This window comes from Monopterus albus, unplaced genomic scaffold, assembly GCF_001952655.1.
Source record: "Monopterus albus unplaced genomic scaffold, M_albus_1.0 scaffold353.1, whole genome shotgun sequence".
Classification (NCBI taxonomy): Eukaryota; Metazoa; Chordata; class Actinopteri; order Synbranchiformes; family Synbranchidae; genus Monopterus; species Monopterus albus.
In genome coordinates, this window is record NW_018128233.1 from 271,351 (window position 1) to 285,455 (window position 14,105).

Below are 14,105 nucleotides of genomic sequence, written 5' to 3' on the forward strand. Positions count from 1 at the left end.
AATGAAAATGAAGAGTTGTGCACGTCACACCCAGGAAACACATCTAGTGCCGTCATGCTTGTATGCTGCTGACTTACCGTAGAGCACCCTGTCAAGATTATATAAGGCTTCGTTGACATCTGAAGACTGGGTCCTGGCCCTGGAGCCCTGAGACAGGCTGTAGCTGAACTGGCTCTGAGAGCTGCTCTGCATCCCAGTGTAGCCGAAACCACCTGATGGCACTTTGAGCAGAGGGGCAAAAGAATAGGACACCAGGATGATAAAGACAAGAGTCAAAGAAAACAACAGAAGCAGTGCAGGAGGGGGAGTCGGGCAGGTAGAAAGTAAAATGGAATAAAAGAAAAACAAACAAATAATAAGGGAGGGAGGGAGAAACAGTGATAGTCAGCATAGCTCCTGCAAAGTCTGTGTGGATAAGCCTGCTGTGCAGCCAACAGCCCCAACCCTGCCAATAGATGTCCAAGCCATTGGTTTCACGTGCTAGTACAGGTTGCCTGCCAAGGCATCTAAAATACTGCACTCCAAAGTAAAATCTTTCTCAGGCCAGAAAGATAAATCTAATTCCTTTTACATTTTGTTTACTTTGGATAAATTCAAATAGCTGCTGAGGTCTAACGCTTACTTAAAGGCGAGAACTTGCTGGACACATCTCCCATGACAATAGAGTCCCGGATGTTCTCATCTGTGTAACTCCTGTTCTCTGAGCGCTTCCTCAAGATGACATCTGATGTGTGCATGCCACCTCCAAGCATATCCGGTCTGCGAGAGCCTCCTACAAGAAGGAAGGATATAGACATAAAGTCTTGGTGCTCTATCTATGCATCCCTCAGAACAGTTACTGACGTCAGTCTTACCTGGGCCGGACAGGTAGGTGGTGCTTGTTTCTGTGGTGAAAGAGCCACCTGCCCCTCTGTAGTTTGAGCTCAGGGTGGACATAGGAGAGGATGATGTTGACAAATTGCGTGTCACTGACCCCCCTGGGAAAAGGAAGTTCTGGTCCCACTTCCCATTGATCAAGTAATCTGTGAAACACCACAAAGCACGCCAGAACTGTCAACATGCAATCATATGAAATTCAGCATATAAACTGGAACAACACAGTGCCACTGACGTGAAGCACCCAAAACCAGGCTCAACCAGTCAACAGAGGAAACACCAGCAGCTTCAGGCTTACAGTTCCAGTCCTACTTGTGCCACTTTCAGGTTCCACAAACAGCAACAACAGCTTAACAAATGTTTGCCATGTACAAGCAACGAAAGAAATTTTGTCATTTGGCCAAAAGCAGACAATGAGTGTTACAATTGCAGTTGTACAAATTGTAGCTGTCTTTGTCACTGAATATTTAAACAATACACAGCAACAAGGAGAGTCTGCAGCCACATAAGTGATTCTAGTTAAATGCTAACATCAACTTGCTAGCAGACACACAAGAACAACGGTGACACACTGATATTGAACTATACTGAGCAGGATAATGTTTTCCAGGTTTATTATGATTCAATTTTTTTTTTGCCTGTACACTGACATGACTTTGTCTCCAGATCTAAAACTGTTGCTGCTGTTGGCATGTGGGAAACAACTGTGGCTGAACAGCTGCGCTTCTGGAGAATCTGCAGCCTACTGAATGTAAATATGTAAGTGACTTTCTACTAAACAGTTTCATGAGGTGCTTTGCATCTAAAAGAGCACATGGGAGGATAAAATCAAATACAGATGCAAGAAAAAGGGTCATCATTGAAACGGCCCTGCAGAGATGAGACCGCATTGAATTAAAAACCCATTATTTCCATACAGCCACACAGTAACTAAGCCTTTACACACACCCGACAAGCTGCCTCCTGATCACTACCTCCCCAGTGGAATGGAGAGCAGACAGACAGAGACAAGCACCTGGAAAAGCCTGCCCCCGATCATCAACTGGAGGTGGGGCAGTTGATGCCAGGGCTCCTCTCTGGGCAGGTGACAGGGGGACAGATGGGATAAATACCAACTAGCTGCAAGGGGACAGGGACTGAAGCTCCAAACTATTAAAATTTTTCTGAGTGGGTCCAATCACGAAAGGCAGAGAGAAACGTTGACTGCCTTGCCGGGCACGCCACTGGCCGTGCATAATAGCTGGCATGCTACAGTAGCTGTCTGTCTGCCTGCGGGTCTGATGGAGCGGTCTTCACCTGACAGGGCTGTTTGGGTGTAGCTGGGGTGGGGGGCCTCATCTGTGCTTGTCTCTGTGTCTGTGCTGAGACGACTGGGGATGATGTCCACCTGCTTTTTCCATGACACCGTACGGAGATCCAGGTTGGACCCCACCAACTTGACATATTTCCAGCCTTGTATTTGGGGTCGTAAGGGAGAAGCAAGCAGGCAAAGGATAGAATTGTACGGAGGAAATATCATCGATTTGTTTTACTATACATTACTTTACAAAGAAGCACATAAATAGGGTACCCCAAATATATATAGATACCCATAGGCATAGTGGTTATACTGATTTATATCACAGTCCAAATTGTCTTGGAGGTGAGCAGCAACATTTGTCTTCCAGAAACACAGAAATCATTGCAAAAAGCAGAAGAGTGACAGATTTAATGAGGAAAGACCTTGCAGTTTGTGATCATAAAACACTTCTATTGCAAATATATGGGGATGCACAGAAAGCAGATTTTGTTGCCTGGCTCGGGCACTGCCTGCAGGAAAAATGCCTGCCAGATGGAAGCAATAAAAAAAAGGCAGAGCCATGGGAATGATGCCATTTCTGAGCTTCACAACTCTTCCAGCTCATTCTTATTACCATTAGCGTCTTCAGGCAAAAACAATATAATACAAGAAAAGCAAGTGGAACGTAGAAGAGGCTTTTGTAATTAGATGTTGTTAGGAGGGGTCTCACATGTTGGAAATTTTCTACAGCACAGATCTGACCAACATTTTGCAGCACTGACTATTCTTTCTCCTTCTGACAGAGCAATGACACCACAGAGCATATTGCAAAGAAACACTTTGGCTACAAGAATAAAGCAAGATGTGTGGAGGTTCTGAGAATGCAGACTGAAATAAGGGGATCCATATTAAGATGACAGCTCACACTCTGGAGGTCTGGCATGCATCGGAATGGTGTATTTGCACAATACGTTTATTCTGTCAATGATTAGGAGCAGATTGTGATTCTGGTTCTGTGTACCCACCATCACCAGAGACGCTGGGTGTCTTGGAGGTGGGGGATTTCATCACCTCATTGCTGTACATCAGGTAGCTATCATACTCATCTCCTGCCTCAGCATCCACAATAGGGATGTCTGGAATGATGGGAACTAGGAACAGAAAAAAGTGAAATAAATCTCTTTTCATGGAAACAAAAGCTCAGTATATTGACTGTAAGTGAGAGAGTTGTTTGTTCCTGACTTACTGGACAAAGGTCTGGCAGGCTGTGATGCCAGGTTGATGGTAGCATCTCTGAAGGGGCCCCAGCCCACACTATTCTGCGCACGGACCTTGTACTGGTAGGTCTGGGCGTTCTGGAGGTTCTCAATCAACAGCATTCGCTTCTTGGGATTGTCAATCTTCACTTTCTTAGCTGGTCCCATAGGCTCTGTGAGCAGAGGATCAGGGTAGAATGAAAATGTACATAAAGCAGCCATGTGTACAGTTTACCTTTTTTAGGTGGGAACCAGCATCTTACTCTGTTCATCATCGATGGGTGTGTAGATGACCTCATAAGCTGTGATGTTGCCGTTGGTTTCTGCAGGTTCTGCCCAGCTGACCTGAGTGACAGTTGGACTGATGACATTGAAGGCCAGACGACCAGGTTCACCAGGCACTGAACGAAAACAGAACAGGCGCTGTCAGTCAGTCCAAATCGGCCTAAGTGTTTACTTAGTACAGTACTCCTTAAAATGACTTGCACCATACAAACTAGTTCTTACATTTGTTGGCAATTATTTTGTAATTAGTTCTTATTAAATATTTACACCCAGTAACCGCGTAACTGTAGCTATATGAACCTCAACACTGATAAAGCTAACATCAGCCTGACCTGTTAGGAGTGAAGAGTGAATAAATGGTAACCTGAAAATGGTTAACATATGTGCCTTGGCTCATAAAATGCTGATTAATCATATTATGAAGTGGAAAAATATTCAAATACAGACATATCACAAAATAACATTCCTCAAATTACAAAATGTTGTATATTGACGTTATAATGGAATAACCTGATTTTTCTAGTTACACACCCACACAATTTTAACAGTTTAATCTGAACCAGTTCAATTTGACTTTATGTCCTGCAGAGGCTTTCATGAACTGTAGTGAACTGAAGTCACAGTAATTACCATCCTCCAGAGTTTGACAGGTAACAATGTTGGTATTGTGACCATCTCCCATGGCGTTGTAGGCACACACTCGCATCTCATAGTCACAATAGGGGTACAGGTTGGTTAACTCAGCTTGAGGAGTCTTCACATCTAAGACCTGGCCATCTTTCTCTGGGTCACCATAAATCCAGTACTTCACCTAAGATGTAAAAAGAGCCAGAAGATCAACAGTTGAGAAATGTAATATCCACTGTAAATGATGTGCATCAACTCAAGTTGGAGCTTCTGATCATTTTCATTTGATGTACCTTGTACCCCAATGGGTTGCCAGGTGGTGGGTCCCAGTTGAGGCGAATGCTTCTGGGTCCAGTGGCTTTGGCCTTAGGGTTTGCCGGGGCGAGAAGATGACCACCAGGAGAGGTAGCATTCCGGTTTATGTAGCTTTTCTCCTGCATTTCCATCATTTCTGGAGATCTGGGACCTGCAGAAAGTGGAGGAAGTTAGACGATGAAGCGAACATTCACAAACACATTACCTCAGTTTTAGAATGATTACTTCTCATCATACAAAATCTGATAGACTACTAGAAATTCTAAAAATGCTATTTCATGTTGTCTTTAATTCCATGTTTTTGTGATAAATGATAGCCTCCCCATTGTGTCTCACCTCCACCTGTGACATTAACAAGAGTGGTCTTCCTCTCTCCAAGAGAAGCATTGCTACTTGGGTCAAACAGTTCCAGTTGGAAGGTCTCTGGCTGGATTGGGCCAGGGTGGGCTTTCGGGTCAATCACTATGTTCTTTTCAGTCTCTCCAGGACCAAATTTCAGAGGACCAGATAGATCAAAGCGCTGGGCCTTCTTGGTACGCCATTTCACTGAGGCAGGGCTGTCCTGGTTGCGCGTCCGGACCACAGGGATGGTGTAGGTTGGGTCAGATGTAGTGAAGGTCTGGGTACCCTTTTTGAACATCATAACACTGGGCTCTGAATAAAATAAGATCATGGAAAAAAGAGAAGAGGCCTTAGCAACCAGTGCGTTGGCTGGAAGCAAGGGTAAGACGCACTGATGTAATGACACTTGCATCATTTCACCTGGTACATCTGCAATGGTAACAGTAGTTCTCGGATAACGTCCCAGCTTAGCACCCTGCCGTGGGTTACTGAGGTCCATGACAAACTGCTTGACCTGTTTGTCTTCCAAGAGGCCATCCTTCTCACTCAGCTCCAGCAGGCGAACAGGAACTGTCTTCTGGGTCTCACCAGGACCATAGGTCAGGTCTCCTTCCACAGTAACATAGTCCTAAAACACATAGGAAACACAAAGGAAGAACAGGTCAGGAATAAATTCTCATCTACAACCAAAAATGCCTAAGATATAAAGATGCCAAGCTAAACTGAAGTAAATATTTAGCCTGCTCACCTTCTTATCCTTGGCTGTGAGGTCTCGTGTGCGGTAGGTGACCTGTGTGCGTCCATCCTCTATGATCTCTCTGCTGATTGGGATGTTGGCCACCCCATCCTGCCTGCTGTAAGTGTAGGCCGGCTGGAGGAATGAGAAGACACTGGTGGCTAGGGAGAAGCAAGGGCAGAATCAGTTAAGGCAAAGTAAAATCACAGTTACTTTTTTTCCCATTAACCTAGGTCACATATTTCTCACCATGCTCTTTTATGATGGTGATGTTGACCAAACGTTTGCCAATTTCTGCAATGCCCAGTGGCACATCCACAGCCTCCACCTGCAGCTGCTTCTTGTCATCGTCTTCATCCTTGACAAAGAGCGGCACGTGAACGTCTACTGACTCAACACCTTCCTGGAACTCTATGGCTCCCGCAGCCTCTGCAGAGGAAGAGCAAGTCAGGGTATATAGCAAGACTGTCGCTGAGGTGCCCTGGCTTGTGCAGCCTCAGTGACTGAGTGTGGTGCACTGGCCAAGAGGCGAAACCGGGTCGCCCATGTGGTGAGCGATGTCAAGACCACCAATGCAGACAAATCATATGACAAGACTGATCAAAATATAAGCTACTCCACACATACTGTACAAATAGTTAACACACACCTCTGTCTGTGGCTACTGTGTAGTATCCAGGCACAACTTTGAGGTCCTGGAAACTTCCAGACTGGACATTTTTCTCAGTGAGTTTGACAATATCAGGGTAGCTGCTGCGAGGAGCAGACAGAACAGTGTCCATGATGGTGTAGTCCTGCCTGAAGAGCACAGGAGGGGCAGAAAACATAGCCAGTAATTACCCATGAGTCCTTAATAAGACAGTAAACTCTGGTGTTGTATTGCATTGTATCAACATGGACATGAGCATTTCATTTATTAAGTATGCTGGTTTTGATCATATTCAGCATACAGCGTTTACATCCTACACACAGAAATCTGGTTATGTATATCTTTGTATACATGATCAAATCTGGCATCCTGGTTAATAATTGTTCATCCTCCTCAGCGGTATCATCTTCTTTATCTATTGATATGAATGTATTTTCTGTTTTGATGTTTGGCCACGTAGTAATTTTTCTTAAGGGTTTTTAGCAGTAAAGAACATTTTTACGACTTGTTCCACTGTAGACTACAAGTTGGGAAACCATAGCTTGTCCACTATTTGAAGAAGTCAGCATTTCCATGCTTTCTCCCATCTAGATTACTGAGTTCATTTACTGTAACTCTTTTAATAACAAAAGACAAAATTCCATCTTTTCATTGCTCCAAAAGTGAGATGCTTTCACTGCCGACACTGTCGTGCTTGTAGCTGTGCTTGCGCAGATGTTTCTGGAATGCTCAGAAACCTGGATAAGCCATATTCATACAACAGTATCCCAGTTTCTTTCAGAGTACTCCACCTAGCTTATTCAGGTTTCAGAAATCGGAGTATTATGTTTACATACACAACCACAAAAACAGGATACTCATGTCCATGTAAACTGATCAAACAGAATGTTACCTTTTTCCAGCATTTCTTTGCATTCTGCAAGAATCAAAACATGTATTGATTAGTAATAATTTGTGTAATTTCCATTTTTGTGTTAATTACGAGAATATGAAGAAAACATCTTCTTGCAACAACAGCCTCTGCATGCAGTGCAAAAACAGGTCTGTTACGGAGCATACTGCATGTAACGTATCTTACCTGAATGCAGTCTTTTGCACCTTCTGGGCTCCAGGAATCTGCTTGTACACCTCATTTAGCTGGATGGAAGAACACACACAGTATTAATACAACCATCATTTATACACTTATACACTTGCTCACCAATGAGCAAAAACACACTCACATTATCGGCCACCTCCTTGCGGAGCAGTTCGGCGTCTCTGGAGTCAGAGCGAGATAGGTTCTCAGAGAACAACCTGTTTAGTCGGACTGAGATTGGGAGCTGGACTAGGAATGACAAAACAGAATACATGTTAATAAGAGAAAAAAGTAAACAGAGGTTCCATAATTTAAACATTAAAACCTTGCCCATAACATCTTGATACCAAAAAGTCAGTTTACTGTATCTTACTTTTAAAACAATTTAGCACTCACTGGTCTCTTTAGGGTTGGGCTTTAACAGAGCCTGGGGGTGATTGGGTCCTCGGTGTACGTTATCTGTGACCTTCCAGCGAACCACATCAGTTCCTTTGGGTGGGCCAGTCCTCACCATCGGTGTGTCCAGATGGTCTGAGGTCAGGAGAGACTGGCGGAGCAAATATTCATCTTCCTTGAAGCCAACCATGCGACCTGCAGAGAATATAACATGCAGTGATATATTCAATGCGGCCCAGGTGGAAAGATGAAAACTTTAAAGCATTCTTGGCAGATGTAACATGACAAGCATCTTACCTCTCCTACAGCAAGGTAGCAGGGCAAGACAGCTCTGTGTTCACAGAAAGAGACGAGGCATTACTTCCATTGTGCAGAGAAATATCAAGTCATTTATGGGTCCAGATGTAAAGGTTTATACCTGCAAGCAGGTTTTGCAGCAGGCACAGAATTTCCAGCAGCAGAGCAGCAAAAGTGCCAGCAGTAACAAGAGGAACAGGATGAGGGGGAGCAACCACCAGAGGCTAGCAGGAGGACAATCTGCAGGCCCATCACACAAAGGAGATACAGTTGAAACATAATCATCGTACACAACACAAAGCATATGTAATCTATATCCAACCTGTCACTCACCTTTCTTCTTGAGCACCTGAATTTCATCTCGGTTTTCAACAGTGTAGTAGAATGTGCAGTCGTCATCCTCATCACGGAAACTGCATGATTGAATCTCCTGCTCCTCTGAAAATACACACATACACGCACATATGAACTCTTACTGTGTTTTTAGTCATTACTACTATGTTGCAGTGTCATGGAAAGAAGGTGTGGTGTACGTGCCGAGTGTATATGACTAATTAATTATGTGATGAAAGCAAATTGCAGTTATTTTGCTCCTTTTGTATATGCTTACGTTGTTTGAGTTCATCCACCATGATAATTTTGACGGGACACTTATCACACTCCTCTTTCTGCTTCTTCTCTCCTGTCTTCCAGGCTTTACACTGGACACAACTCCTCGTACCCTCACACACACCCAACTGGGCCTGGACAGGATACACACATCAAATGAAGGTCAGACTAGCAAGCTAAAACCATATACAAACATTCTGAGGTAGAATAGGAGGCATTAGGCGTAGTTCAAAATCAAAATAAAATAAAATGAAATAACAACTAGATATTTTGTCAGAAATGAGAATTTAGGTCAAGACATGCACTGAGACGTAAACACATATTTATGCATTACATTCACACACCTGGAAAAGTGGCTCACAATCTGAAGTCATCTCCATACTAGAATCTTGACACTCACAGCGACCGCATACACAACGACCTCGCCCATTGCAGACATTCTGTGACAGATAAAGACATGGTCAAATACCAGTTTGACAAATTACACTGACATGCACGGTAACGTGATAATCTAAAAAACAAACAAACATGGCTCTACTCACCCCATTTCTGTCCAGACAGGTCTGGTTGCTCATGGTACACTCACAGGCATTGCCCATCCAACCTTCTGTACATGCACACCGACCCATGATGCAAGAGCCACGTTCTGAGAGGAAAAGAAAGAATAAGATCTGTGTGGAAATGGTGGTGGAAAGGATGTCTAAACTCTCTATGCTACTAACATCATACAGGAAAGAAAACTGAGACAAAAGCAGTATTTAATTGAACAGTCCTTGAACTTGACACTGATTGATAAACTGATACCACTCATCAATATAGTATTAATCTACTGCTACTAACATGTCTCAAGGTGACTTATTTAACAGGTCAATAAAGCAGTAAAGAACATGGCTATTTTTAGTAAAGATCCAATATCTCTCATTAAATACCATCTACCAATGAAACTAAATGTAATTTAAGCAAGATTGTTGCAGTAATAACATGCAGTAGCAGTTTATGCTGCATTTCTGATCAAGTAATTTATAATTGTTAGACTAGAATGATAACAAAAAGAATGATGATTGTCAGTTTCATCATAATGTGTTATTTGCTAGATTGATTATTAGGCTGGAACATAAGTAGCACTACAGATAACATATTATATATAAAGTATATGACAAGCTCAATTGAATTAGAAGTTAAAAAACCTCTGACTACACCCTGGAAGTCATACAAAGAGAAACTATGTCAAAAAAGGATTCATGGAGGTGGTGATGACAACATTATAGCCATACATACTGTACATCACAAACCAAACACTGTTGTACCATTGCAGAGGAAGCCTGCGTATCTTGGACACTGGGTCTTGTCGTACTGACAGTAGGGTCCTTCAAACTGATCTCGGTTGTAGCACACACAGATTCCACACCCCAGGCAGTCTCCACGACCTGAACAGGGCTCTGTCATGCCTGGACCTATACATTGGTTGGTGTCCAGGGCTGAAGAGCTTGAAGAGCAGTTACAGAATGTACCAAGCCTGAAGGAGACATGCGGACAAGGCAATGAGAAAAACAATGTTTTAGAGTGATTTGAGCTCAGAGATCTGAGACAGTACACTGCTTGGAAGAAGTAAAAATACTGTGTTTTTTAATTCTTCATAGGAATAATAATTAAAAGTCTCACCAGCCAGGAGAGCACCGACACCTCCCACACACCAGGTCTCCGTTTCCATGGCATCTAGGTGCCTTATTGATGACAGTCTGGAGGACAGAGAAAAGTGACATTGGGCTGAATCTACTATAAAAAAGAAGTGTGAGTGAGTGACTTCAGCTTCATTTCTCATGTGTTTCAGTGTTAATCAGTGTCTCTACCTTCTGACATTCACAGGTTGGACAGAAAACTGAGGCCCTGACGTTGACGGCAGCATTGAAGGTGGTAGGTTTGACTCTCATTGTTCCCTCTTTTTCATTCGGATGCATCTCACAGGCAAGTTTCTCATCAATCATTCGCTGAGCTTTGAGACGCATCTTGAACTTGCCCTGGAGAATACACACACACACACATACTTGTACTTCTATATTTGTAAGGACAGTCATTGACATAATGCATTCCCTAGCCCCTTGCCCTAACCTTAACCATCAGAACTAAATGCCTGACCCTAACCTTAGCCTAAACCTAATTCTAACCTAAACCCTAAAACCATGTCTTAGCCCTCAGAAAGGTGCTTCAAAAAGTGAGGATCAGACAAAATGTCCTCACTTTCCACAAATGTCCTCACTCTGTAGCAAAAAAGCTTTTTGTTCATCACTATGTAGCAAGTACAAAAACAGACACAAACAATTTTAGAGCATGTGTGCACACTAAGCATTTAGCAGTATTAGTCTTAGACAGTTTTATACAGATTACAACCATATTGACCTTCTTAACTACAACTATAAAAGCCTATAAAACCTGACAAAAGCAACTGATTCCCATTGCTGCCATGAAAGAATAAATGTAAGAAAGTGGTAAGAATGAATAGATTGTTGACTATCAGCTTATAAAAACCAACATGGGGTCTTCTAAATCCATGAATATATGTTTGTGTGATTAATTAATTGTTTCTGTCTTGATTTCCTCCTTACTATTGCTCCAGGTTTGAAATCAAAGGTCCCATATTCTGCAACAAGTCCAGCGGTGGTCAAGAACTTAGCCTCGAAAACCTTGGGTCTGTCTTCTGCACGGATGCTCATCTTAGAACGAATATTCTGAGAGGACACATGAGAACATCAGTCAACAGAAATTTGATCACAGCCACTGGAAAAGATATTCATCCCCCCTGACAACTGTCAGAGGAGGCACTGGTTTACCTTAAATGCAACCTCCATGACCTGCAGGATATTGGATGAGTCTCCTTGTAGACGCCCGACCTCAGCGATGGGAAAATACTCTTTGAGTTTCTGCACAGAGGAGTACACAAAATACAAAAAATAGACCCATTACCTAAATTCTGACATGCATCTTGACACTATGGTGTCAGGAGCATAACTTCAGTGAAAGCTGAACAACTAAGGCCCACCAACCTCATAGTACGTGTAGGAGTGGTTGGTGACAGCGAAGATGGGGATGATGTTGTGTTTGCCCAGCAAACGGACCAGTGTGGGTATTGAAGGGTAATCCTGACTTGTATGCTCTGTGTATTTGCCGTCTGCATTCAGGTGGCAAAGCTCATCGTTTCGCGGCAGGATGCCTGATAGCACATTAACACCGTCGGCCTCATAGTGGAAGGCCGACTCGGTGGAGAAAACCAGGAGATGTGTGCTGTGGTCTCGCCAACCAATCCTCTCCTAGAAGGAGAATACAAATATAACAGGAGCAGGAGATACAGGGTTTAGTAGAGAATAAGGATATGTAGAAACCATTGTGGCTAAAAGAGACAATGATTTTTAGTGTTCTTACTAACCCCACAAACTGCTGCCTGCAATATGGCATCAAAACCCCCTTCAGGAGGGTCCAGATTGCCAGATATCTTCTCTTTCTGGAGCTCACTGGTGAAGAACTCCAAGTTATTGGTCAGCTTGATGACATTTTGGAAAGCAAATGGAGGGTCACTGTTTGGCCATGGCTCTTTAAGTCTGAGAGGTGAAGGACAATGGACAAGAAGAACAGGGAAGCGAGAGAGGGGAAATGGCACGTATGTTTAGATTACATTAAATTTGTGCTTGTGCTTAACTTTCTTCAGTGTGTTCATGTCACATGCTATCTCTTACTTGGAGGGTCTCATATCAGTCTGGGGCTCAGTCACTTTGTCCACAAACTTTCCAAAGCCGATGGTGTAGTCATCTGACAACTTTTCCACCAGTGTAGCTGCAGAAAATACATTGTCAATTTACATTGAAAGCTTACTTGACAGTCAACACAAGACACTGATGTTTCTGTGCTGCTCACCCAGATCTTTGCCCATCCTCTTCAAGTTGTCCAAATCGTCAGCCATGGAATTGGAGAAGTCCATAAGAATATAAAGATCCAGGGGGCCTTTGGTTGGAGCAAACACCTCGACATCCACCAGCTTCTCCTCTCCTGGCAGAAAGGTCATGCTCACCTGCTGTGGAAACACCTGAGACTGCTGAAGACTCATGTTGATTTTTTGGGCCTGAGTAGCAATGGAGAGAAGGCGCAGGGGAAAGTTCAGAGTTGACCACAGTATCATAAATATAAGACTAAGGAGTGATGGAATGACTGTAAGAGAAATAAGAGTGATGGAGTCTTACCTGTTCAGTGACTTTACTGCTTTGAGCTGTGATGATAGTTGCAGCGCCGCAGCCACGGGCGAGTAGGTTCTTAGACAGATCACAGCGAGAGCCAGTAAAGGTCTGAGCAAGCAAGAAGTTTGATTAGTGACTTCTGCTTTCTTGCAGAGCCTTCATTTAACATCGACATCATCATTTGCTTTATGTCAACTGTAAATTGAGTGTGAGGATCAATTCTTCATCAGTGGAGTTTTCTCAGTAGTTGCACATAAGTTTCATACTTCGGGTACATTATGACAGTGGTGCCATCTCCATGACAACTAAACAAGTTCCAACAGAGTAGATTAGCAAGAGGTGTGATCACATCTCCAAGAGATGAGTTGAACTCTTCCAAATATTATCAGCAGCGCCGTTGAGTTACATTGACTTGGCTGCTATCTTCTTAAATAAGAAGTTGAAATGAAGAGCAATAATTATAACTGTGAAACTTTAAGTTAGCGACATGTGTCAAAACAAAATTTACCATACAGCCTTTTGACTGTCTCTCTCAAAAACCGTCACTTTATTAATTAGGTACCTAGCTAACCAGCTAAATTAGCTGAGCTATCTACAACAACGGAACACACAATTAGTACAAGTCACTAAAAGTAGTAATTTGTTGATAAATCCTGCTGTTCTCTACAGAAAACAATGGATCTGATTAGGCAGTTTGGAACTATCTGAAGCTACATGAGTCATGTGACGCTGCTACTTTCGACCCATCAGTGTCGCAACTCTTCTTCTTAACAGGTCTGGTGCCTATCTTTGATGATGACACGGAGATGCAACTGCAAGCTCCTGAAACAGCTAGCAGGCTTACCTTGAGTTTTATGTGTGAAATTACAAATTGAAATTTGTTAGTTGGTTCATTGTTTTTAAAATGTTTAGATGTTAAAACAGTTGATAAAATATACAGTATCTTTTAGAATTTTTTGGGTTTGTAATGAAATCTGTTTTGTGGACTGAATGCTCACACTGATGTACCCTGGCTGTACATGTTAGCATGTTGCACAAGAGCAAAGTCCATCATATTCTATTTTGGGTAGATCCTTACCAGTGCCATAGCTCTTATAATTCATCTCAGGACAAAAAAATGTGAATCCAGGTCATGAC

At 42.9% G+C, this 14,105-nt stretch overlaps 1 protein-coding gene across 2 annotated transcripts in view; it reads right to left on the reverse strand.

Annotated features, from left to right (window-relative positions):
- The window catches only part of itgb4 (integrin, beta 4), a 24,950-nt gene that overhangs the window by 4,764 nt on the left and 6,081 nt on the right, over positions 1–14,105 (reverse strand). For both annotated transcript variants that reach the window (XM_020625352.1, XM_020625353.1), the window contains exons 4-36: positions 12,975–13,076; positions 12,652–12,856; positions 12,474–12,570; positions 12,167–12,338; positions 11,787–12,050; positions 11,574–11,663; positions 11,349–11,471; positions 10,596–10,763; positions 10,408–10,484; positions 10,053–10,261; positions 9,288–9,391; positions 9,090–9,185; positions 8,747–8,879; positions 8,470–8,574; positions 8,258–8,376; positions 8,137–8,170; positions 7,840–8,034; positions 7,589–7,692; positions 7,444–7,502; positions 7,258–7,281; positions 6,366–6,514; positions 5,966–6,145; positions 5,729–5,877; positions 5,401–5,608; positions 4,975–5,292; positions 4,617–4,789; positions 4,327–4,507; positions 3,675–3,812; positions 3,402–3,584; positions 3,181–3,306; positions 855–1,022; positions 623–772; positions 78–221 (exon numbers count right to left, since the gene is read on the reverse strand). In XM_020625352.1, coding sequence (XP_020481008.1) covers positions 78–221; positions 623–772; positions 855–1,022; positions 3,181–3,306; positions 3,402–3,584; positions 3,675–3,812; positions 4,327–4,507; positions 4,617–4,789; positions 4,975–5,292; positions 5,401–5,608; positions 5,729–5,877; positions 5,966–6,145; positions 6,366–6,514; positions 7,258–7,281; positions 7,444–7,502; positions 7,589–7,692; positions 7,840–8,034; positions 8,137–8,170; positions 8,258–8,376; positions 8,470–8,574; positions 8,747–8,879; positions 9,090–9,185; positions 9,288–9,391; positions 10,053–10,261; positions 10,408–10,484; positions 10,596–10,763; positions 11,349–11,471; positions 11,574–11,663; positions 11,787–12,050; positions 12,167–12,338; positions 12,474–12,570; positions 12,652–12,856; positions 12,975–13,076 — 4,747 coding nt within the window. The remainder of the gene's footprint in view (positions 1–77; positions 222–622; positions 773–854; positions 1,023–3,180; positions 3,307–3,401; positions 3,585–3,674; positions 3,813–4,326; positions 4,508–4,616; positions 4,790–4,974; positions 5,293–5,400; positions 5,609–5,728; positions 5,878–5,965; positions 6,146–6,365; positions 6,515–7,257; positions 7,282–7,443; positions 7,503–7,588; positions 7,693–7,839; positions 8,035–8,136; positions 8,171–8,257; positions 8,377–8,469; positions 8,575–8,746; positions 8,880–9,089; positions 9,186–9,287; positions 9,392–10,052; positions 10,262–10,407; positions 10,485–10,595; positions 10,764–11,348; positions 11,472–11,573; positions 11,664–11,786; positions 12,051–12,166; positions 12,339–12,473; positions 12,571–12,651; positions 12,857–12,974; positions 13,077–14,105) is intronic.